This window comes from Sinohyriopsis cumingii, chromosome 5 (genome assembly GCF_028554795.1).
Source record: "Sinohyriopsis cumingii isolate HCF-2022 chromosome 5, ASM2855479v2, whole genome shotgun sequence".
Classification (NCBI taxonomy): domain Eukaryota; kingdom Metazoa; phylum Mollusca; class Bivalvia; order Unionida; family Unionidae; genus Sinohyriopsis; species Sinohyriopsis cumingii.
Genome location: NC_142965.1, coordinates 46,773,650 through 46,798,934, shown reverse-complemented (window position 1 = coordinate 46,798,934; position 25,285 = coordinate 46,773,650). Strand labels below are relative to the sequence as shown.

General features: G+C 34.5%; 1 protein-coding gene across 2 annotated transcripts; it reads right to left on the bottom strand.

Annotated features, from left to right (window-relative positions):
* Window positions 1-974: 974 nt before the first annotated feature.
* LOC149799084 (uncharacterized) lies at window positions 975-23,817 on the bottom strand. 2 transcript variants are annotated; one of them, XM_089958073.1, is made up of 7 exons: window positions 23,135-23,817; window positions 22,456-22,538; window positions 16,199-17,458; window positions 14,972-15,091; window positions 11,175-11,222; window positions 8,025-8,105; window positions 975-7,291 (listed from the first exon to the last, which is right to left on the bottom strand). In XM_089958073.1, the coding sequence occupies exons 4-7, from the start codon at window positions 15,069-15,071 to the stop codon at window positions 7,167-7,169; spliced, it is 354 nt and encodes a 117-aa protein (XP_089814199.1). In that variant the 5' UTR covers window positions 15,072-15,091; window positions 16,199-17,458; window positions 22,456-22,538; window positions 23,135-23,817; the 3' UTR covers window positions 975-7,166. The 2 variants fall into 2 exon arrangements, with proteins under 2 accessions (XP_089814199.1, XP_089814200.1); XM_089958074.1 differs by lacking the exons at window positions 14,972-15,091; window positions 16,199-17,458; window positions 22,456-22,538; window positions 23,135-23,817 and adding an exon at window positions 13,939-14,416.
* Window positions 23,818-25,285: the final 1,468 nt, after the last annotated feature.

Below are 25,285 nucleotides of genomic sequence, written 5' to 3'. Positions count from 1 at the left end.
TTCACCCTTTTATATGCAACAGCAGGTTATGCAAGTATAACCAACTCAAATCCTTGCAATGACTACCTCTTCATGACGCACGGTTCTGTAGGAAGTAGGCCATTAACCCAAGGTAGGTTTGTCAAAAGGTGTTTGTTATCAGCATCATTCCATTGTGCCTACCACTTGCTAAATAAGGATTTTTTTTACCAAGTTTAAAACCAGTTGGTTGTCGAGATAGGGCTTGAAAAGATGAAATTGGAAATAAAACAGTTATGACGGGAAAAAATGGATTTTTGAAAATTCCTATCACTTCTCTATTAGTCAATGGTTCAAAGTCTGACTTGTATCATTTATAGAAGTCTTGGAATAAAACATTTTCAGAAGTAATCTTCTAACCAGAGTTATTGAAAGAGGACTTACTACTCAGTTGTTTCTAATACATGGACATTAAAATATACATGTCCAAAACATACATATACATGTTTATAAATAGGTACATATTTCCATTTAGTACCTATAACATAAAATACGAATTAGTAATAGCGTAGGGAATTAACAGAATGAATATAAATAAATTTGGGAAAATAAAGCCTTCCAAAATACTAAAAATGATGAAAGTTAAAAGGTAAATATGTGAAATGTTTTCTTTTACAAATGATCTAAAACAAAAGATAATGGTAAATCAAGATCATAACAATTTTAATCTTAACCACATTCCTATGATATTCACATATTAATTGCTTATGGTCAGATTTCAAATTTTTTGTTATCAATTTGTCGAGAACAATTTTGAAAGCTGACCTTTGGAACTTATTTTTAACAATATGAACTTCAAGATGTCTAGAACAGGCAAAATGTTAATAAATGGTATGTTGTAGCTATGGATTTTTCAAAGAAAGAGTGTACAAAGGAACATGAATGCATAGATGTATATTAATGTCTTGCACAATAGTTTTGTCTTCAAAGGTAAAAATGACAAAAAACAATTTTCTGTAAAACAGTTTATTACCAATTTGAGATCTGGTAGGCAAGAGAAATGACATCAAAAATCATGAAACTTGCTTTTTAGTACAAACCTTTTTCTAAATGAATCTAAAGTAACTACACATGAATTTAAAATCCATGAAATGATTATTAAACTGTCAGAAAAATATTAGCAAACACAATTTCCAATTTATAACACTTTATACATCCTGCCCATTTTTTGAATAGTGCTTTATGAAGATAACTGAAATGTGTGGAAATCACTTTTCTTTAGAATGACCTTGATCTCTAAATCAATAGGCTTCTAACCAATGTGTAAGGCATCTATAACATTGTGCTGAGATGTTATCTCTATGTACTGTTATCTTGTCAAGATCATTTTTCAATGACCTTGACCTTTCACTTTTTGACTCAAATCAATAGGATTCTTCCCTAAAGCAAGTGAATGTTGTCCACAATGTTTGGTAACTGCAGATGGTGGACACCTTGCTTTATTGTTCTAAACCATTTTTCTTCTTTTAGTCAGTGACAATGACTTTTAAGCCAGCTATCAATAGGGTTATTCCTCATATTAAGTTCAAGTCATCAACAAACTGATAAATGTAGATGATGGACTAGCCAAGTTATATTCTTTACACCTGAAATTAGTAACAGTCACATGACTAGACAATCAGATATCATCATAACACAACATACTCCACATTATGGCAGGAATATAAAGAAATACACAAATTGATAAAACTGGAACAATACAGGTACTATTCTGCAAAACCACCAAATGGCTTTACCACTGGACAAAAATATTCAAAACATCAGACAGACTCTATTTTTTCAGTTTCACAAAGTAGGCCCTATTATGAAAACATGTGACAACTTTACCTGTAGAATAGTAGTGATATGAAATAAGTACTCAACAGGCAAGACATGAAAATATACGGGGCCATTCCATTATCATACATGCCAACCCTTGGCGAGGAAAAAGTGTTATCCAAGTAGACAAAAAGAGTAATCCGAGCAGAAAAAGATTAATCCACATAAAACATGATAAAAATTCAATGAGCATATGTACAAATAGATTTCTTTATCCCTCTGGACTTTTAACATCAATTACTGCTTTCGTATATAACACTTTGAGCTTTAAAAAGCAAAATACACTCGTATTGCATTTCAAAACACTTTGTACCAGCTGAGACTGTGATTGCTATGCACAGTAGTAAAGCACTAAGTGCTGGGTTACTGAGTCTGGATCTGAATTCAGTTTTATTTTTGTTAACAATACTTAACAATCTCTCACAGTTATGTTTATTCAAAGCATTATCAAGCAAATAAAAAAAAATGTTTTCTACAGTGGAATCTACTGTTAATTCTGGTAATGAAAGAAGAGCACTCTAACTTTGCCCTTTTCATTGTCAAAGTCTCTTACAGAGACTCTAAAAAGAGTGTATGGCTTTTTAGCTCTTCGATACATGTGTAGCAAAGTTACCCAGTGCAGTGTGCTATAAATAGAAAACCTGTTACCTATTCAACTCCATACACATAGGCCTGCCTGTTAACTGTTAAGCAGTGCAGTGTATATTATGTTTAACAGCAATTTTAACCATTTTACATTTTTGGAACACAGCTATCATGTATGGAAAAATTTTAGAGGAAAGTCCGATCGTTATAGCTGTGTAATTATTTTTCATGGAAGACTTTTTTATGTGCTTTAAAATCTTGAGAGAATTTGTTCACCGCCAAGTCATTGAAGCCACGTGACCAATCGTAGCTGCCATTTCTCATACTCGAAATTTATCTCATACTCGAAATTTACAAGTTTTTTGTCTGCGTCTACATCACTAAGTCATCTGAATTTGATAATTTATAAAAGCTAATTGCTGCCTACATCAATATCAGAGCCTTTACCTAAGTTATTGAAGCTTTCATAGTTGTGATTCTAATCGTGAAAACTCGAGTAAGTACTGAACGAAATCCGTGACCTCCATTTTGGAGAATGGAGAATATGACCCAGTTACTTTAAATAGAAGATTTCGACCAAAGCTTAAACAGTGCTCAAAATCGCTGATGTTTACAGCAGGTGTCAAAAGGAGCTTCCATGAGAATGGTGAAGAGGCATCAAAAAGTACTTGTATGCGAATGGAGTAGAGGCATCCAAAGGCGTGTGCATGAGAAAACAAATTATTATATTTTTTGGGAGGGGGATAAACCGACAATGCGTAATCCGAACACAGATATGTGTAAGGCGTAATTGAGTGTAAAAAAGCGTAATGATTACATAATGGTTGCCATGTATGCATTATGCTTGTTTCTTTACAACTGGTAAAACAAATGTTAAAATCCTTATAACAAAAATATCTCGCAAGATAACAAATGTGCAACACAAAAGAACTCACATTTATAAACTGAGAAAATGAATCATTTTCCTATAGATTTTATGCAGGTATGACTTGATGCAACAGTGCTTAAGTTTGCTACACTATCTGGTAATTGGCTACCCTATGCCCCCACCATGTTGGCTTAGAGTGATGGTAAACTGGTTTTTGTAACTTCATGCAAGCTATGATACAGATATCTAGCTGTCTTTGAACTAACCAGTCTACTAGATGAATCTAATCCACTGAGCATTTGGATTGACTATACAAATATGTTTATGACAATCACCAAAATAATCTGTACAGTAACCTCCAAATATTCTGGTCAGAACTCAATAAACTTAACTCTTGATCAGTTCAGCTTCAGCTCAGTTATTCTTTCCATCATGTGGTGGCTAAAAATTACTGGGTTTTCCCCAAGTTTCATCCATAGTTGTGAAAGTCAAGGGCATTTCATAGTTGGGAAGAAAAAAAACCTTTTCTCCTGACTTTTTCCCCGATTTTCTGGTAGCGTGGGAACCCTGTTAACTAGATAATTTGAGTTATTGTGCAGAACTAAAATTAGCACATTTTGCCATAACACTTCAAACCTTTGTAAACAAATAATACTTTTGTATTTATATCCAGCCTTTTCCTTAGTTTAATCCTGAGCCCTTACATAGAGCTCAAAATGAAACAATAATATTTAATAACGAAAGCAGCAGACACCTATGTTCCCAGCCTCTGCATGTTGATAGATCAAGCTATCTGCACAAATTTAAATCAGGAATGAATAAATACACTTTAGAGTTTAACAGAAAATGGCCCCCCCCCCCGCACATAATCTTGCAAGTAATGTGCAGTGTAATTATCAAATTTGAGTTTTATGCAGCTCAACCCATGGGAATGGCATAAGATAAAAATTCTTACTAGAAAAGGCACACGAGATCACTGGTTGCATAAATATAGAAGATCTGATGAACTTTCTTCAGTTTTTGAGGAATCCTTCAGTGAAAGTTGATACCCTTTCAACCGAAATAACTATTTCATCATTTTTAATACCAATTTTCATGAACACATGTAATCAAAAAAATATTAGAGTTACATTTCTGTTACTTAGGTTGCCAAGATGGTACTTGTTTACACAAAAAGAAAACTAAAAAGAATGAAGGCACATTTAGAGCACTAGTTTGATGTATAGAGCTTTAGAAACATATGTTAAAATGGATCTTAAGTTATGCTTACAAAAAAAATCTTGACCGTTCCAGTGGCCTAGTGGATAGAGCATCCACCTCGGAAGTGGGAGGTCATGGGTTTGAACCCCAGCCGAGTCATACCAAAGATTTACAAAAATGGTATTAACAGCTACCTCGCTAGGCGTTCAGCATTGAAAGGTTAGTGTTAGGACAGGTTGACCTGGTGTCGGGGTAATGTGACTGGGTGGGACATCATGCTACATGTTTGCGGCATGTTGCCCCAGTGCTAGACATCACTATAAACTGCCACACTACAGACATCGTAGCAATATGACTGAAATTTTTTAAAAGTTACGTTAAAAATCGTAATCACACACACACACAAAACAAATCTTACTAATGTACAGCTTCTTTACTATGGAAACATATATATGCTAATAAGTTCCTAATTGCACATCCATAATACAAGTTTGGGGGTAGACCAATTCCAAATGTGTTTTGGAAAATAAATTTGGCATTTTCAAGTCATTGTTAAGAATATTTATTATGAGATATTTGTTCCTTGTTTCGACAGTGTCTGTGTCAATTTATAACCCATTTGCATGAAAGCATGAACAAAGTGGTAATGAAGTACTGCAAATAGGAAAAAGGGACATTTACTCCTCAAGTTTTATTCATGTACAAAGTTTCAAAAATATATACTAAATGGTTTTCAATTAATACTCAGGAAATGTATGATAGGCAGAACAGTTGCTATAACACTGTTGCTATTTTGCAATACATCATGCCATTTAACATAATTTATGATCACTACCTGATATGGAGTACAAAAGTCTTGACCTGAAAAATTATTCATGCTACAAACATACACTGCTGCCTTTGCAGAAATATTTATTTAATAGTAACATCACAGGTTAACAAATGAGCAATACAGAAATGCACTGCTGATCGTGTAAATGATGTTGTGTTGAGTTTTCAGTCACAATAACAGTATATCCATGTCAGAAATACATGCCAAATATATGCTTCATTACATTTGCAAACAATCATTTCATTTCCCGATACAGGAAGCATTACAGTAAAACACAGCTTGTATACTATGTGATAACTGGTATAGCAGTCAAATAATTTAAAACAAGTTTTTGCTTCTCATTTCCTTTACTCCACAAGGTGAGATGCTTTAGTTGCAGTAATATTCAATGTGTCTTAAATAAGTAAACCAAAAGCAAAATTGTACCCTGAAATTATGTGGTGGTTATCCCAGTTACAACTTAGTATTGCTCGAGTCTAGTGTTTCCAAGTGTCCCCAATACTCTCAAGAACCTGCAAATACTGTCAAATTTTCATTATGAAGAAAAAAATGGCAGTCAAAGACCTAAGACAGACCTTAGAAAGTGCCACAAATTAAATGAACATATAGCAATTTGTATGTGTACATATACTCTCACATCTCCTGCATCCCTATCCCTTGATGGAGTGGAATGTATAGACCAAACGAAATACTGAACTGTTATCCAAAGAGTTCAGTACAATGATTTGTCAACATGCACATCTGATAATGATAAGATCTGTACCAAGTTTCACAGCAACCCAATAAAACCTGCACATGTAGTTGCATTCATAAAAATCTGTCATACACTATATTCAGCTTGAAATCCAAGAAGGTCACCAATTTGCATAAAAACTTGATAGAGAATAAATATTCATACATGCTCAACTTTTGACAGTGACCATAATATGTACAAGTTTGGAACATAATCATAAAAAATACTTGCTGCAAACCACTAATGAAAATTGTGTCACACAGGTGCTAGCAGACAAAAAAAAAAAAAAAAATGGCTAGCAACTCCCACAAAAATTACTGGAGCAAAGTCACTTGTTTTTTAGGATTCCAATATGAGCCCATTTATTGTTTCATCTGTCTCTATACTGTTGATAAGTTCAGTTTCATTTAAACATTCATTATAACCAGGGGAGGCATTTGTTTAAAAATATGTGCCAGGGTACTTTAATTTCACAGAGTTCATATTAAATTTATAATAAACTTCTAAATTGCATATATGGGTGATTACCCCACATTAGAAGTGCTTTCCCTGGGTCCCAGTTATGTTTTACAGAAACAGCACTAATGACTCAGTATTGAAATTATATCCGATATTGTTAACAAAGTGCAACATGCCAAATTTGGTGATCTAAATGTTTTCTGATATTTCCAAATTTACATGTTCAAATTTAAACCTGTAAGTGAAGTACAAAATTCTTTGATCATTAAACTTCTGATGCACAAATGTCAGGATATAACTACACCTTGGTTCAATCCTTTCATTAAGCACGAACTAAACACCACAAAAAGTATTACTAAAACCCAAGTTTCAACAAGATCAGCTGTTCTGGAAAAGCAGAGATAAAATGAATTTCAAGATGGCCAGCATAACATCCCTATTGCATTTCCAATGGGCACTATTTTCATTTCAAATCAAAAAGATATAATAAGAAGTATTTCAGTAAGGAAAAAGACCCCATGTTAATGTGGGAATCCATTAATGAGGAAATAAAGTTTTTTAGCATGACCACCATGACAGCTGGAGTATCTCTAGTAATCCATATTGATGAGCTGGTGGCATTTACTCTTGATTTGTGCCTTTGACCGCCTCTGTTAACATTTTTTCTTATCCTGCAGGCTCTCTATTTGGTGGTATCCTAGAAGAAGTCCTTTCATGAGCAGGTGGCCAAATGCTGTTTTTATAGTGGATACTTCTTCTTCAGTCCATTTAATTTTTCCTGAAACAAATTTTTGTACAACTGCATTTAGAAATTTAAATGTCCAATAACTTTAATGTGGTCTGTTAAGTCCTAGAATAAGATAAGGACATGATATGTACATATTTAATTATTAGCTCTGAAGTAAACATATGATGATAAAAGTGTTAATACATATTTTTCAGCCTTTATTGGAATAAAAGTAAAGAGTAAGTCACTTTCATTTCTCTGGAAATAATTGGGCATGTGGAGGGGATGGGGTTGGTCTACAGGCATTATATTCCTGGAATATCATCAATATAAGTGGTCGATTGTGTGATGGAAGGTTCATATTGAAATAAGATGATTTGCTTCTACACCCATTTGGAACTGATGGTGAATACTTGCATATGTCTACTTCTAGCCAAGGAGAGAAAGATTTTTAGTTATGCATATTATCATGAATATACAATATACATGAAGTGAATTTGGCAAGATAATGACATTTGTTTTACTGGGAATATGATTCTTGCTAAATGCATCTTCTTGCAAATTTCTATTAAGTTCATTTATTTCATTTCAGTATTTTGAATACTTCTTATTCGTGTGATTCAATAATTTGAATAAAATTTACAGTCATAAACAGTTACCAAGGTCTGTTTTGTGGGCAGTGAAAATATGACAAAATATTGTTGTATTAGATGCAATCAAGTTTATAACTTGTAACTTACTGTTTAAATGTACTAGTCATAGGGTTAGGAGTTGTAATTCTTACTTATACAAACTCTCTTTGTGGCATGCACTTCATCATCAGCCTCTTCATCAGCGTTATCGTTCTGCCTTTCTTGATTTCTAACTGAAATATTCAAACAGTTCCCCACTTTTATTCATAATTTATTTTTTAAATATTAGCTCTGATTAAGATATTTCAATCCATCACATAGAAAACAAGACAACTGAGACCAATCACCTTATGAAATAAGCCTAATGGCCAGATTGATAGCATCAGAAAATGAATGTGGATTATCAGAAAATAAATGTGGATTATCAGAAAATGAATGTGGATTAGAAATAAGAGTGTTATTTGCTGATGAAGAAGTAGAAATGTAAAATTGTCAAAGAACTCGATGCAGAAGCTTTGTGAAGTTCTATGGATGGGTTCAAGAACAGTCTTGAAAATATTTTCAAAGTTTTCCACATGTACTACCCTGTCAGCATCAATTTTACAAATGTGATATCTATTGAGTTAGAATGATGCAGGTGAGATGTCAAAATTCTATCCTGCAGATTTAAACATGCTGTGCAAAGGTTTCTTCATTTCTACTAGTGGCATAAATACTTGATAGCAGATTATCATTATCTGCACTGATCACTGAGAAGGTTATGTTAAAATGGCAGCTGTGAAATTTAAAGCCTGTCATGCAGTGTTGAAAAAGTTTCCCTTGCTCAATGATTTAGGGATCAAGTATGGTTATATTAAAAACAAGAGAAAAAAAATGAAAAAAGTAAGGGCCAATATGGTCATTTCATATTCAAAAATAGCATGAATGTATGTAAATTACTGAGAAAAAACCCACATTACTTCCTATCCTTTCATAAGCTTCAACAATAGCATGACCTTACACACTAGCTGTGTCTTTACTCCTGGTCATCTCCTGTTCTCAAGCTTTCTTTTCCCACTTTGGTCATTACACTATACTCTGATCACATGATTTCATGCAAGTAATATTAATTAAATGTAACTGACAACAGTACCTAAACCATATTACTACACAATATGTAAAAGAATTTCTCAATTGCCAATCAAAGAAGCAACTGCTTTTAGTTTCCAAAATTCAGAAGAATTTGAAAAAAGTTTTGAAGTATGCATGAAGAACTGTTGTGAAGTTGAGGTTACTCATCAATAACATCAGTAAGCACTATGGTTCAAGTAGATTACCACTCTGGTGTTTAGACATCTTTGGATGTGCTCTCATGCCCATTTATAGGGTTCTTTCAAAGTATAGAGATGTTGCCATGATTTTATTGCAAGAACAGCGCTTCCCTTTGTTAATGAATAAGAGTAGGAAAAAGAAGGGGGGGGGGGAGCAGAGGACATGACCATACTTCAATATTTACTTAACAATGAAGTTTCCATGTTACTTTCTGCCTGCTCCATTCTGTTTAAACTTTATTGAACTCAAAATATTATATTTATAAAAGCATTAATCTGTTGATGGTTTCTTAGAGTAATCTGATCTTTTCCTGTGTATATTGTTCTTTGCTAAGAACCTCATTCAGCCTGACCGCTCTGGTGGCCTAGTGGTTAGAGCATCAACCTCAGATGTGGGAGGTCATGGGTTCTATCCTCAGCCAGGTCATATCAAAGACTTATAAAAATGGTGCTAACAGCAGCCTCACTTGGCGCTTGGCATTAAGAGGTTAATGTTAGGACTGGTTGGCCTGGTAGCAGGATAAAAATGTGACTGGGTGGGACATGATGCTACATGTCTGCAGCATGATGCCCCAGTGCTAGACATCACTATAAACTGCCACACTACAGACATCGTAGCGATATAACTGACAAATTGTTAAAGCTACTTTAAAAATCCAAATCACACACAGTCTGCCTCTAATAGCTAGCTTAGCCAGCTTGAACAAGTTTGGAAACAGTTCTTTATTGCTGATATACAATTTTCCACAGCTAATAGGTATGGTCTCAAAATATTTATAATCCCAAATAATTTTTTTTACTAACACTAGCTCTGCAAACTTTTCACTGTCAGGAATCAGTGTTTCGCTGACTACTGTGCTAGATTTCTTATCTGTTCCATAGATGATAGTACTGTATTAGGGTTAGAGTACATTAGACAGTTTTGCAGGAAGATTCCCGAGTGCTGAATTGTTTAAAGAAAAGAGATGAAGAGTGTATTCTACAATCTGAAAATGCTTGTATTTTAATCAGGCTTGTTAATCTGCATTTCTAAATTTAATTTGAAAATACCGCTGAATAGGGGATTGATCAGCATGCCATCTGTTTTTGTCCAATTTTGCATGAACATCAGAAGCGCAGTTAACACCATTTAAAATCACCGACATTATCAGTAAAAAAATTTCCAGCTCCAACAATCTGATACACTTGAAAAATCTAAAAACTTGCATTTCCCAAATGAAGTCATCTGAAAAGGAACCATGTTAGGATTCATCCATTTTTGGTTTTCTACACAACATATTTTAAACCCGCTTTTGTAAAACTTCCTTGATAAATGCAATGTTATAACTACCACAGAATGTGTCAATCAAATTTACTTTCACAACCATTTATGTCAAGACAATGACCTCAGTCCTGTAAACAATTGCCTACTTAAAGAAAGACGCAGGTCAAGACATGTGCTACGCGACCTCTACCAGTAGTATGACTTTCATCATGACAAACACTTTAGTTAAATAGAAATGTTATAGTGCAAAAAGTACATTATTCCATGCATGACTTGAAACTAATTTGCGCGAGTTCTTATGTGCTATTGCTCTCCAAGCCATCATATTCATTAAAAAAAATTCATGATTCAAGCCTTCATGCACCCTACCAGAATCCTAGAAATATATTTATGTTTTAGACTGAAATTTTACTGAAGCACCAGAAACTTAAAAAAAATTACAAATATATTACACACAAAAATCTTAAGCACTCTGTTCCACATCACAGACACCACAAATGAACTGACTTTGTTTTGGCCATTTATGAAGTTTGTAATTGACTTTCAACACAGGATCTTAAAAAAGTTGGTTTACTAGGGCTGTTCTGGAAAAAGTAGGAAAAGAAAGGGACTTGGAGCATAAAGGATGAAAAACTAGGGTTGCTTTAAATACATCATGATGCCAACCTCAGATTAAATAAATATTTTCAAGACACTTCATACCCTTATCTAAATTTTGTACAACTTACTTCTTTTACCTGTTCTCCTCTGATGTGTTGGGGGATCTGTCTCCGAATCTGCAAGAAGAAGCAAAACTATTAGCAAGGGTTCAAGACATCTTCCATGATGAGTTTTGGCTCTATTCTAACACATCATTCACTTCAATGGTAATTTAATATTTGTTATCTTTATGTGATGCCCATATACTGCACAATTAATCTGTGGAAAAGTAATAAACAAACCCATTATATACCCATGTCATAGGTTTCTTTACTTGTAGGAACTATGGAAAAAATAAATAAGGCATTTCCTTAGTACGGCAACTACAGATGTATTCCAAGAACACAAATGCCCCACCACTGAACAAAAAACTGCATTCCTTCCCACAACCCATTTTGACAGATGCAACTGTAATATTCTCTTTGAGATGTAGTAGGTACAATGCTGGTCTTGCCACTCAAATCCACCTGGGTCTTCCTTTTTTGTCCATTTATTTCTTTGTGAAAGTACTAGATGTGCTCACTAGACAAACTGTTCAAGTTGACACAGTGATGCAATTCTTTTGTCAATCAGGCCTACCTTATCATGTTCAAGTTGACACAGCGATGCAATGCTTTTGTCAATTAGGCCTACCTTATCATATTCAAGTTGATACAGTGATGCAATGCTTTTGTCAATCAGGCCTACCTTATCATGTTCAAGTTGACACAGTGATGCAATGCTTTTGTCAATTTGGGCCTACCTTATCATGCTCTTGAATCATTTGTGAAACATTCACACTACACTGATAGAAATAGTCATAGCACATAATTAGTGTGTATGATTTTGATTTTTAACGTAGCTTTAACAATGTTTCAGTTATATCGCTACGATGTCTGAAGTGTGACAGTTTATAGTGATGTCTAGCACTGGGTAATCATGCCGCAGTCATGTAGCATGATGTCCCACCCAGTTACATTATCCTGACACCAGGCTGACCAGTCCTAACACTAACCTCTTATCTTAATGCTGAGTGCCAAGCAAGGTAGCTGTTAGTACCATTTTTGTAAGTCTTTGGTATGACTTGGCCAGGGATCGAACCCACGACCTCCCGCATCCGAGATGGATGCTCTAACCACTAGGCCACCGGAGCGGTCCACATAATTAGTACATATTTTATAGTTTTAACTTGACTGTAACATATTTTTCACCCTATTATTTAAATCTTTAATGGCATGGTAGGTCTACCTACTCTGATGAGTCCATCTTAGTAAGGCAGTTGATTTTTTTTGGTAAGTTTGACCAGTTTTCAGTAATGTGTAACAAAATACCATAAACTCATTGCTGACACTGACACTTCTTTTTCCGGTGTTTTGCACCTTTACAGTGTGATTTAAGGGCACTCTCACCCATTGCCCCAATGTCTATAACTTTGTTGAACACACAACACAAAGCTTTATGTCTGTCCTGGGTCTCCTTGACCCACTTACAGGAGCCTTTCCATTCACGATTAAAAACACACATTTTCATGTAGAATCCAAGGCCACGAGGTGCAATGTAAGAAATGGACATAGTACACAATTAATTTTACTATATGTTCTCTTCATTTGTTTCTCAGTACTGACCTTTCCACTGTGTGACAATCAATGCAAATCATATGTTAATCTAAAATACCTTCAAAGATGACTTCATGGTGAAGTTCTTGTCAAAGGTTGACCTGCTCTTTTTTTAGATGCTGGACTGTCAACATAGCAGCATGTAAACAGAACACAGATTTCACTTCCGGATCATCACCAAGGCCTTATTGCTCACTGTGCACTGTCGCCAAAATACATACAGACAACAACACCCTGGGCTCATATTATCAAGAATAAACAGTTACCTTTACATTCCTACCAAAAATGCATAAATAAAACTCTTCTATCACCACCAAAATGAGAGAGGAAAAAATGTTCTAAAAATAGACTAGAACTACATTCGTGGGTACTGAACTGGAAGTATTAATTGTGATGTAATTCCAAATAGAAAGCCACCATATTGCCATTCCCACAATGCTGCTAAATGGAAATCTTGAGTAATCTTCCTTTCCTTTGTTACCAACCAAGCCACATAAAGTAAAAGGCATTTAGTCAATCGGACATTCTCTGCAATTTTTCCACCAAGGTTTCTTTTTTTAAAAAAAATTTGGTTTTTATTTTCTTAAAAATTCAAGCACTTTTTAAGGATTTTTGCTCATTTTCAAGCACTTTTTAAGAACTTTTTCCCAGTGACATTAAAAATAAGTGCTTTTCAAGAGGATTTTCAAAAAATAAGCACTTTTCATCCAGCAGTTAAAAATTCAAGTACTTTTCAAATATGTGTTAACCCTGTATTATTAGTTATTAATGAAAAACAGTCAGATCTAATAGAACTGAACTGTTTTCCGAGAAAGGTCAAATCCAGTAAATAAAGTTACATAACAATAGCATGTAATGGAATAAAAAAAATTAAACCTAACAAACAAACATTTAAATTAAATCAAATATCAAATTAAATCAAATATACATAACAATGCATAGGATGAAGACATGCAGGCATAATGTGTTATGCCATGAAGTACAAAAGTTCATCTTGGGTTAAGGATATGTATGCAAAAGAAAATTTTTAATGAATACATAACTGCCACTGTTATAGACAATAGAATGTTACCACCGTGTCGCACTTTGAGCTCAATAAATAGTGGAAGACAATATGACCCTGACCTTGCTTTGTAATGACTTGACCTCTCCACACATGTAAACTGTATCCTCGTGTTAGCTTTTCTGAAAAAATTACCTGTACTAGATCCATTATACAGGTCACCCTTTCCAATGTCACTCTCCCTATTCTCATCACCTGAATCAAAACCTTCTGAAATTTTAACTGATATGTGCATAAAGAGTATAAACAACAGCTCAAAGACCAAGTCTTGGAGCACAGAAAAATAATGTGCTAAGTTTTTAACTACTAATCAAATTTTACTTCAACAAAGAAAATTACCAATCTCAACTGTCAATTACTAGAAATGATTGATAACATTTGAGATTGCAAAGTATATACATTTTTTTAGGTTTGTTTTTAAAACATTTATTTCGAAAATACTAACCAGATCATCTACATATAAATACAAATATGCTTATCCAATTTCATTTGTCTATCTTATGTGCTGACAGAATTTCCAAAATGGAAGAACCAATGAACAAATGCATATGAATGTCACATCTTCAAGAGTGTGGTCAATAAAGAGGAAATGTAATTCACAGGGCAGATAGTACAATTTCTGTTCTCACACAAACCTTTAATTTTGATACAACGATGATATAATTTGGCGATGTGCTACTTTCATTCATGCTTGTTGCACCTGCCTCATGACCCTTGTGGTTAGTAAGAGGATGAAAATACAATCCCTTGCTTTCGCACTCACGATACGTTTTGCTTTGTTCCTGTTTTGACCACTCTTACCTGTCAATCTCCCCACAGACCAATGGTTGATACAAACACTTTGAAAATTTAACGCAACTCAAGACTTCAGTACCAACTCAAATACCAAGTTAATATCTTGCTAGGTGAAAATAACGTTGTATTTATAAAGAGGACAAATAACAAACTGTACCAAATATACTAACTTCTTTTCAGGAAGATAATGTAGCAACGTCATTACATATTTTTGAAGAAAAAGTTTAAAATATCATTCAGCAAGGCAGGTTTTGGGGATACTGTGGAGACAAGAGGAGCACAATTTTAATGTCATTTTTAATACATTCAGAGTTGACCACATATATGGGGTAGGAATAAATTAACACTTGCCATTGCTGGTATGGTTTCATACCTGTACTGGTTTCTGAAATTGTCATCAAGACATCTATTTCATCATGACTGTGCAGATTAATTTCTCCATCTTCATCCGATTCATCACCATCAGCACCCATCTCACATATCTCAGCATCTTCTGAAAGGTTGAAAACACTAATAAATATAAACCAAAAAATTATTCAAGATAAATGCAGGAGAATAAAAAAGAAACCACTTGCCTTTTTATTCTTTAAACTGAGATCGATAATGTATCATATCGTTGGCAGTGTATCATGAATCATATAGATACATGGCACAGGTGTATCATTTAACCTCTAGAAACTATACAGATGAAATGAATGACATTTTACAATATTCTGTCACTTGGTGGCAGGCAAAATGTTGAGGACCGTCTATACGTTTATATCATGACTGCCTTCTTATGGGGTAGCTGGGAATAGGGGAGAGGCCACTGATGTTGGGAAAGCATTATACAAATTGTGAACAGCAGTTTGAAAAGCAATTTAATAAATTTAGAATTCTGTAAAAAAAAGAGTTATGTTTTTCTCACTAGGGTATCACGAGTTGCCCACTGTCAGCCTCATACAACCCTACCATCACAAACATTCATATCAAGGTTCACGTCACAGGGCATGATCTGTTATTTGGTATCCAAGTTCACCTCTTTACTAGAGTGTCTTGTGTATGCCCTTTGGCAGCCTATGTTACATATAAAAGTCAAAGACTGACATTAAAGTTTTAATTTATAAGTTTACCAAACTTGTGGCCTCCATTGTTACTCTTCAAGTTATGTAATTATTTCTTTTAATTATGAAATAATTCTAATGAATGAAAATACTCTTCAGGAATATTAGACTTAATTTTTTAGAGAATTCACCATCACTATCTGGCTTCAATTCTTTGCAATATCCCTGACTTCAATAGCAAGTGACAAAGTTTAAAGTTCTCATTATATGATATTACTGATTAATTATCTCAACACTAATTCTTACTTTTTTTTAGGAAAAATGAAATTGTTTTCAAAACATTAATGCTGGTAGGATAATAAAATGTCATGTTGAAAAGGCAGCTAAAAATGTAGAGTACAATTTTAACCTGTCAAATCAACATATGCCTCTATTGGGTCAAGCTTAGTCCAAGTTCTCAGTCATTCCTGTAACTCTTAAAAACATATCACAATTACAATTTTTGCAGTATGTGGTATTTTTTGAGGTGGTGAATCATTCATGGGCAAATAATGCACCTTTTCAGTAAATATTTTTCAGTTTCCGTAAACTATGCTGCAATCTCTTCACATGCCATTTCTTGCCAATTTGGCCATTGCATATAGTCTTGTACCAACATTTTGGCTGATTCCCTGGCTCTTCTTTTGTAGAACATTGTGGTTCTTGCCAGAGTTAGTTCAGCTAGTGATCTCCAATTCTGATAAGATTGTTCATCTTTCAATACTTTGATCTTCAAGTGTATGTTCTCCACTAAGTAATTCTGCAATTTCACAAGATCTGAAGTCAATGGAATTTCATGCCTTTCCTTTGTCATCTTTTTCCTTTTCATTGATGCCAGCGCAACTGATGAGACAGAATCTGTCCAATTACTTTTGTGTATGTGCAGAAATGCTTCAGCCTCATTCCGCATCTTTTCACTATCTTTTTGAACAGCCATGCCTCTCTTTAAATATGTACACTTTGCAAGAAGGTGGCCAAGTCTTAATGCCAAGGAAGGTATCTAAAAAAAGGCTTCCCAGACTGCGATTGTGACAAGCCACACAATTTTTCAGTTGCCTTCAGTCGTGAATCTAAACAAGATCCACTAATCAAATCAATAAGCTGCTTAGCCCTCCCAGATTCTGCAACTGCCATCTGAAGTCGTGCTGTCTCATTCTTTGGCAAATATCTTTGGCTCGGGCACTACCCAGTGTTTTGTGCTTCACTTGTCCAAATGTCATGATTAGTTGATATTTTATTACTACACTGAAGACTTCATCTTTTCTCATATGCTTTAGTACTGGTGAGGTCAGTGACGCTTGAAGGTTGAATTAGTGTAGAGTCCTTTTAGCTAGTCCATCTGCTAAAAAAGTCTGGATTTTGCCAATATAGATGACCTTGCATTTATATCTTTCTCTTCTTGTGTAGAAAATGGTCACAATCCACAAGGTCTCCAGAGATCCTCAACATGAAAAAGTCCCACACAATGAATGCAAAGCAAGTATTCATCTTCTCTGGAAGAATGTGTAGATCTTCTTACCACTATCAGCTTTCCTACCCCCTGTCCAAGCACTTTAGTATTATGTTTGAAGTTTCCCTTATTTTGTATGAACTGAAATCCTTTATTTTGTTCCATCTTACTGCATGCAAGAAGTGATGCATCTTCCTCCTCCTCCGAGTTGAGTTGCTAGGTGATTTTTGAGACAATGCTTAAGCAATTTTCCACAGTAAGGGCAAACCAATTCCTTATTATATATCCCCCGTCCATCATCTTTTTTATTAACTCCAGGGTACAAACACTGAAATGAAAAAGACATTTTTGAATACAGCTACATTGAACATTATGACTTGAAATTTACAGTTAAATCCACTTAAGTGAAAACATTAACAAAGACTTGCCGCAAGAGAAGAATGCTGGATCCCAAAAATTAGATGCAATACACTAACATGGGGCCCAAGTAGGCATGATATCAGTTGATTGATTTACAGATCTAAACACATTTTTGTAAAACCTTTATAAAGGACTTTTGAACATGTTTTCAAGGATTGCCTCAAGTCTTCAAGGCATATGTTTTTTCTCATGAAAATTAGTTTCTTTCTTTATCAACGCAGACACACCACATGTAAAAGCATAAAGAAAATGTGTAGCTATTTAGTATGCTATTAAAGTAAAGAGCACAACTCCATCTGATAGCTATGTCTTGTGTCACTTGATCTATCCAAATGTATCAAAATTTATGCATTTTTTATACTTTTTTTGCACAATAATTACAAATTTTGATATAGAAAGTGATGGATGGAGTTTTTGAAGCAAGCCCCATATTCAAGGAGTCGTCAAAGTTGAATGAACCATGTAAACAGTTGACCTTTTCAATCAGCAGGTTTGTGTGGTATTTCAAGAACAATTACCCAAGAAAGTAACTCCAAAACTTTAAATAGTTTATTTTACAAAATAAACTGTATTCTGTCAAAACATAAAGGTATAATTAATCACAACAGTCTCTTCCTCATAATTTATCTCATTCAAGATCAACATATAAACTCATTCACAATGTTTGATATAAACTGGAAAAGAAACTACTCTAATATTTACTGAAGCATTAAGGATAGTTTCCTTGATATTTTTTTTTAAGATGGTTGCAAATCACAATTTTGAGATTAGATGACAAATCACAATTTATCTATCAGGCATTTTGTGCAGGCAATTCACTGTTTTGTTCACTTTGTCACTCTTCAATGTGTACTGTCTGTAGGCAACATGACTGCATGGTGTCATGTCAAAAATGCTATCTAGGCAGCTTATCCTCCATTTCTAATTCATTTATTATGGCTGACAGTCAGTGTCTCTTACTTCTTTTACTCCTATAGTTTATTGGCATGGAAATCTGTCTTGATAAATTGTCACGAGATCGTAGTGGCTATTTGTCAGGTAAATTTTTTTTAAAAAGAGCGTGAGTAAAGAGTACATCACACTCTACACCAGCCCCACCAGACTTTCTCTAATGATGACCGTGACCTATACCTATGATGACTGTGACCTATACCTTACAGTCCTGAGTATGTTACATGAAAAACTCTCATGTAGTGATGTATATCTGGATAAAACTTGCCAAAATATACTTAAGGATTAAAAAGTGACATCCTCTGTGTGGAAACAGATCACAAGAGACACATTTTCCCTCCATCACCTTGACCTTTGACATAAATACCTGGTTATGACACATGAAAAATACAGTCGACTCCACTTAACTGCACATCGGTTAACTGCACACTCCGGATAACTGCATGTAGTCACGCCGGTCACGTTTTTTCCCAATGCTTTTCAATGGGAACAAACTTCGGATAACTGCACTTCGCTTAAATGCACACTCCGGATAATAGCACGATAAATGTTCTGCCCGTGGCACATTATTCATTACAATTTTACTCCGGTTAACTGCACAATGATTAGTCAGGATCAGTTATTGCCAGTCCACTGCTGTAGCGCTTCAAATAAGCCGACAATTAAGCCGGTAAATGCGACTTTGTAAATGATTGACATCTAAAGGACGCCATAGGTGGTAGATACATGTATATTCCCGTGCACCAGGGAGCAATAGCGTGGGAACAATCATATGTTGCAATAGATGACAGTCTTCAGACAGAAGGTGAAATCGACGACTCAGTAGAAAATGATGAAAGAAGCGATGATGACGACACAGTAGATAACTAGGTTTCATCTAAAGTCGCTATTCAGTCACTCCAGAATTTACGCAGATTCATGGAACACAGAGAATGTGAGCTGTTTGAAATATTTTACAAAACAGAGTCGGCAATTCACCAACTTATTAGTAAAACTTGTGTGCAGACATCAATTGCCGATTTCTTTCGGAAATCGTCAATTTCATTGTGTTTGATTTAACAATATTACATTAGTGCTGCTAATTGTAGACTCTTGTTTCATTTATGTAAACGTTGAAAGAGTAGATTCTAATCATCTTTATACGTTATGCTTCACCTATATTCGTGCCGTGCTGATTTAAAGCTGTACTGTACCGTACTTCGGTTAACTGCACACTCCGTTTAACTGCACAGTCTCGTGACGGGCCCGAGGCTGTGCAGTTAACCGGAGTCGACTGTATGTGGGTACAATTTCAACAAAATATAACCAAGGCTTGCACATGTATGGGCCTGACAATGAAAATTTAATAGATAAACTGAGAGACAGATATACAGGGAATGCTACAACATAATACAAGAATCTAGAGCTGTACTATATCCAAATCAATTTTTAACCTTAAAACTCAAGATGATAGTATATAACGCAAATGCCCCCAAAAGATTATAATTTTAATATGGAAAATTTAATAAGATTATAATTTTAATATGGAAAATTTAATAAGAGTATAATTTTAATATGGAAAATTTAATAAGATTATAATTTTAATATGGAAAATTTAATAAGAGTATAATTTTAATATGGAAAATTTAATAAGATTATAATTTTAATATGGAAAATTTAATAAGATTATAATTTTAATATGGAAAATTTAATATTTAACTTTCAAAGTGGAGCACAAAATCGGTTCTTAAATTACATTACTTGTCACTTGCCTTATATATATGAAGCCATGTGATTTAAACCCCACAAGCTTTAGGAACCACCAAAATAAGAAAGATTACCCAAGTCTATGGGTTGTTTGTATGTAGGGTTTTTCTTTACATGTACGATGCAGAGCTTACCGTTGATAACTGCAAAGAACTTTTCTGTCATCATTATTGCTGTGAAATGCTCTGATTAATGATGAAAACACATATACTCTACAAATCCAGGTTTCTATTCAGACCTTTGAATGATTTGCAATTTGGAAAATACTTCCCACTTCCTTATAGACTATGTACTGGCCACCCTGCCATATTTTTCAACATTATAGAGATACCGAAGATAACTTAGGCAATATAAAAATTTTAATGCAATGAAAAAAAATGTACGCATTTATAATTATTTACTGATGTTTTCTAGACATACATAATTACCATTCTTCACAAATATGCAAACAAACCATCCATACTCTTTGCAGTATGTACTTAAGCAATTTATTTACTCCATTTAATTATTTGTCTTGGTGAAGACATGCAAGAAAAACATGGAATTTGGAATAACTAAAGATGAAAAAATAAATGCATAAAACAGCAAATTTTCTAAGTAAATTATGTTTCTCCGAGAATGCTTACCTGATCATATTACTATAGGGGATGTTTGCCTACTACATCATGAATCCAGCCTAACTTGAAAGATGAAAATGTTTCGTCTTTCTAAAAATAGCTGAGCGAATAGGGGCACAACCCCATAGCTAGTTACCTCCCCTTTCCCACCCAGCTGGATATACTCTAGTCCAGACTAGCTTAGTTCTTTTTGCCAAGCCACATGTACACTGCATGGATGTTTGCATTGCTGGGAGGATTTCATTGTAATGTGACTGCCTGGTAAGTATTCTTGGAGAAACATAATTTACTTAAAAAACTGGTATTCTTCTTTGATTACATTCCCCAATCACATTACTATAGGGAGAATAAGTAAGAAGTGGTGGTAATGCTGAGCATCTGCCCCCCCCCCCCCCCATCGATTATCCATCTAGGGAAAGAGGATTTTTCTCCCTTTGCAAAGGATCTCTTGATCTCCCCAAAGCATAATCAACACAACATAGTGTCATAAATATGACATGAGGCATATAAGAAGTTAATAGCGTGAACTCTTCGTATTCCAAACTTTTATTGGGCAAGTCCAGCGAGGCATGTGTTGTGTTGATTACTTAAACTCTGTTGGTCTAGTAGCTGTTTGTGCAGCTGCTATCGGACCAACCATATTTAAGTTATGGATCTGCAGAGAAAGGACCCTGGGATAAAAACTGGAAAAAGTCGATTTTGCATGCCAGCCGACAGCTTGAATAATGTCTCCCAGCAATGTATTGCATTAAAAGGCCAGACTGGTTGCATTAGTTCTGATCTCATGGGCACGTATGACCCATTTTAGCAAGGACGCTAGGGCTTGAGCCGTAATATCTTCTCGTCCAGCCCGCAATGGTAGGAAGAGTCTTTTACGGTTGCCTCTAATAAATTTCGTACGACTCAGATAAGGTCTGAGAGCGTGAACCTGATCTTGCCTTATCGTCGCTGATGACTTACTGATAGCCATTAGTGATCTAATGATAATACTGAGGGCAACCTATATTTGGTGATGAAACCAGGTTATTTTTAGAAAGACAAAAAAAATTATTCTTTCAAGCTAGACTGGATTCACGTTGTAGTAGGCAAACATCCCCTATAATAATGTGATTGGGGAATGTATTCAAAGGAGACTGTTGAATTTTTTTAAGAGTTCACAAAAAGTATGGACTGCTGTGTGGCACAATGATCCATTATTTCTCTTTATCTGAACATAAACTGAAGCATACAATATAAATATTGATCTGACCATCACATTAAATATTATATAAAGTATGACGGCAATAAAAAGCAGTTACATTTCATGACCCATTTACATGGCAAATGCAAGTATATTTTATGGACCTCTGATATAAAAGAAATCTGGAAATATCAATCCAAAAAATTGGAAATATTACGTAACTCTCCCGAATACCAAAATGGAATGAGTGAAAATACATCTCATATAACTTTCTAATGCTACCATGCACATAATTTGTCAATATATGTACAGAAAGTATCTTTTAAGAAACATCAAACATTTCTTTGTAATATTGTATGTGATGAAGACCATCAGACTAAAATGAGAAACAAATATTAACAAGAGCCTTACTTGGACCTCAAACACTGCTGACATATTGAAATCGGAAGAAGCATCAAAAATATCAGGACTCTGCACCAACTTATGTCTAATATCTGAAAAGAAAAACACAATCTATAATGCAGAAAGTAAAAAGCAGCCTATCGACATTTGCTGTCATACAAAAATGCATCTGGCTAGCAGGACCTTGATATTTGGACCACCAATATAAATGAACCTTTACCAAGGTAAACTTCATGTACACATTCAATTAACTCTAGACATAATGTGAAGGAAAATTTCAGTTCTTCTTACTTCAAAATAAAAATACATTCAAGTCCAAGCTGAAATTTAGGTCTCACGGAGATACCTTTCTGATATGGATGTAGTATCCATGGAGATGTACTCACTTTTACGACTAATGAAAAACATCTGAGAAATGACCATAAATCCTCAAATTCAACTGGTACAACCCAATCGTATCAAAGTAACAGAAAATATACCCCAACACTTTAAGTAAAACTCAAATAATGTATTTCCCAAGAGTACAAAATGAAAATTTTAAAGGAACTTAACAGTATTAGTCCCTAAAAGTCCTAAAAATTCTATCATTATTCCAAAAATATAGTGTTGTGAACAAATTCCTGTATTTAATGTGCTGATTTGTGAACAGTATTGGACGAGTTCATGTGCCAACAGTCTTGATGATTACCTTCATTATGCTTCACAACTCTTCATGTAATGGTATGAAGTCATATTCTGATGCAGTAAATTCAACCTCCTGTACATGTTCAAAATCTGAAGTGTTGGAAGCAAGACTCATCATATCTCAGCACATTTGGACAATGTAAAAAATGAAGAATAGCAAACTTTAATGACATTAAAAAGGAAAATGAAATTTATTGTGCACAGATACTTACTTATAATATCAACCAAGCTGGTATTATACCTTGGACATGCCAAGTGGATTGTCTGAAAATACTGGGTTATGATACGAATCAACTAGACTATATATTTAAATGAATAATGAAACAAAATCCATCTTACGTAATGCTGGTATCTGGAAGAACACATTGGTTTCAATGACACTTACTTGCTTTGTAATGGCCATATTTTTTAAAAACAAAAATATCACATTAAGTTGGTTTGCACTTTCAAGTAAATTTTACACTATAGGCAGGAATATAAAATGAGACAACACACGCAGTACAAGTAATGAATTACACAATTCAGTCAAAGGAATTGACACTCTAAAAGCAGGAGCCTCAAACACGTGGCCCATTAAGTTATTTGGAGAACAATGCCTGATTATGGCTCTGGAAATTTTCACATGTTTGATGACTATCAACAAATGAAACATACTGAATAATCAGAAAATTACCTTCTTTATTTCTTCGTCCTGGATTGCTCACTGATCCCGGTGAATCCTACAAATCAAAAAAGTTTAAAGATACATAAACAGTCATAATAGAATCAAAATAAATACATGTAGTAGGATTCCAAAACAAGTATGTTTGTTTCCGCTTAATTATAACTAAGCAACATCAGTATGTTCAAGGATGTGATAACAGTGAGAATGGAATTATTTTGTACTGAATTCCCAAGAAATGTGTCAAAAGCACAAGAGCTACTATTAATACATGGAATGAATGGTATTGGGTATTTTCCTCATAATATTAAAATTGAGTGAAATTACATTACTTTGCTGGTTTCAAGTGATAATTACTGTAAATTGAAAAATGCATAACAAGTTTTATTTATATTCTAAATCAAAATCAAGATCTTTACACTCGTATTATCCTTGAAGACTCTCTCTCTTTACCAAGCACTTCTGTACATTTGATGTACCTTGACTCACCAGCCCAAACATCTTTCACTTTACATTTGGTATAATGCATACATAGCAGATTTGTTTTGTTTTATCACTTACATAAATTACTTCAAATCATGGTAATGATCATCTCCACAAATTACATTTTTACTGTCACTGAATGGAGAAACACTTACAGTTGTTGAATTGTAAAACAGACTTTGAGGCTTGGCAGATTATCTCCCTCCATTTCCATACATTTTTAGTGACAGTATGGAATAATATAAACACTTGATTCTATGCAAGACACAAACAGACATAGAAGCATGTCAATTGCAACAAAGAAATGTGACTGGTTTAACATGCTTGTTTACATACTACACATATGCTAGTTTAGCACATACAATAACATCAGACCCAATGTTAAAATCGGCTGCCTGTTTACACAAATAGATACACTGAAACAATGATCTTTCAAGTGAAACAAAAATACTTGGATATGTGGCATGCATACTGGAAGAGAAAAATATGGGTATTGAACTGTTTTAGTTGAGTGAAATATGTGAATACACTGATTATCTGGAGCATAAGTGCAGAATGAAAACAATACATATAAGAATGTACTCATTTGCCGTAAACAGGTACTTAAGACATTTTACCATTCAATGAAACCATCTTGAGAGACCTTGACTCTTCTTCTTTTCATGCCAATTGCCACAACTTCTCCTTTTTCCAAGTAATCCCCGTCCTTTCCTTGGGCCCACACTGGTGTCCCAGTGGGTGTCCCAATGGGTGGGAGGAGGCACTCCACGACATTCTTCTCATTTTTCTAAAACAAATATCTCTTGTGTGCATGAAATATACACTTTATAATCTACAACTTCCAATGCTTTCATGGTAGTCACAAACTCACACACATCAACACACATCTTACAGTGCAGAATCCAAGTTTACTTTGTCTATTTGGAAGATGCACATGGAAGGGGGTGGATGAAAATTGAAATGAAAACATTTTTTTAAAGTCACTCACAGTTGATAGTGTTAAGCTCCTTT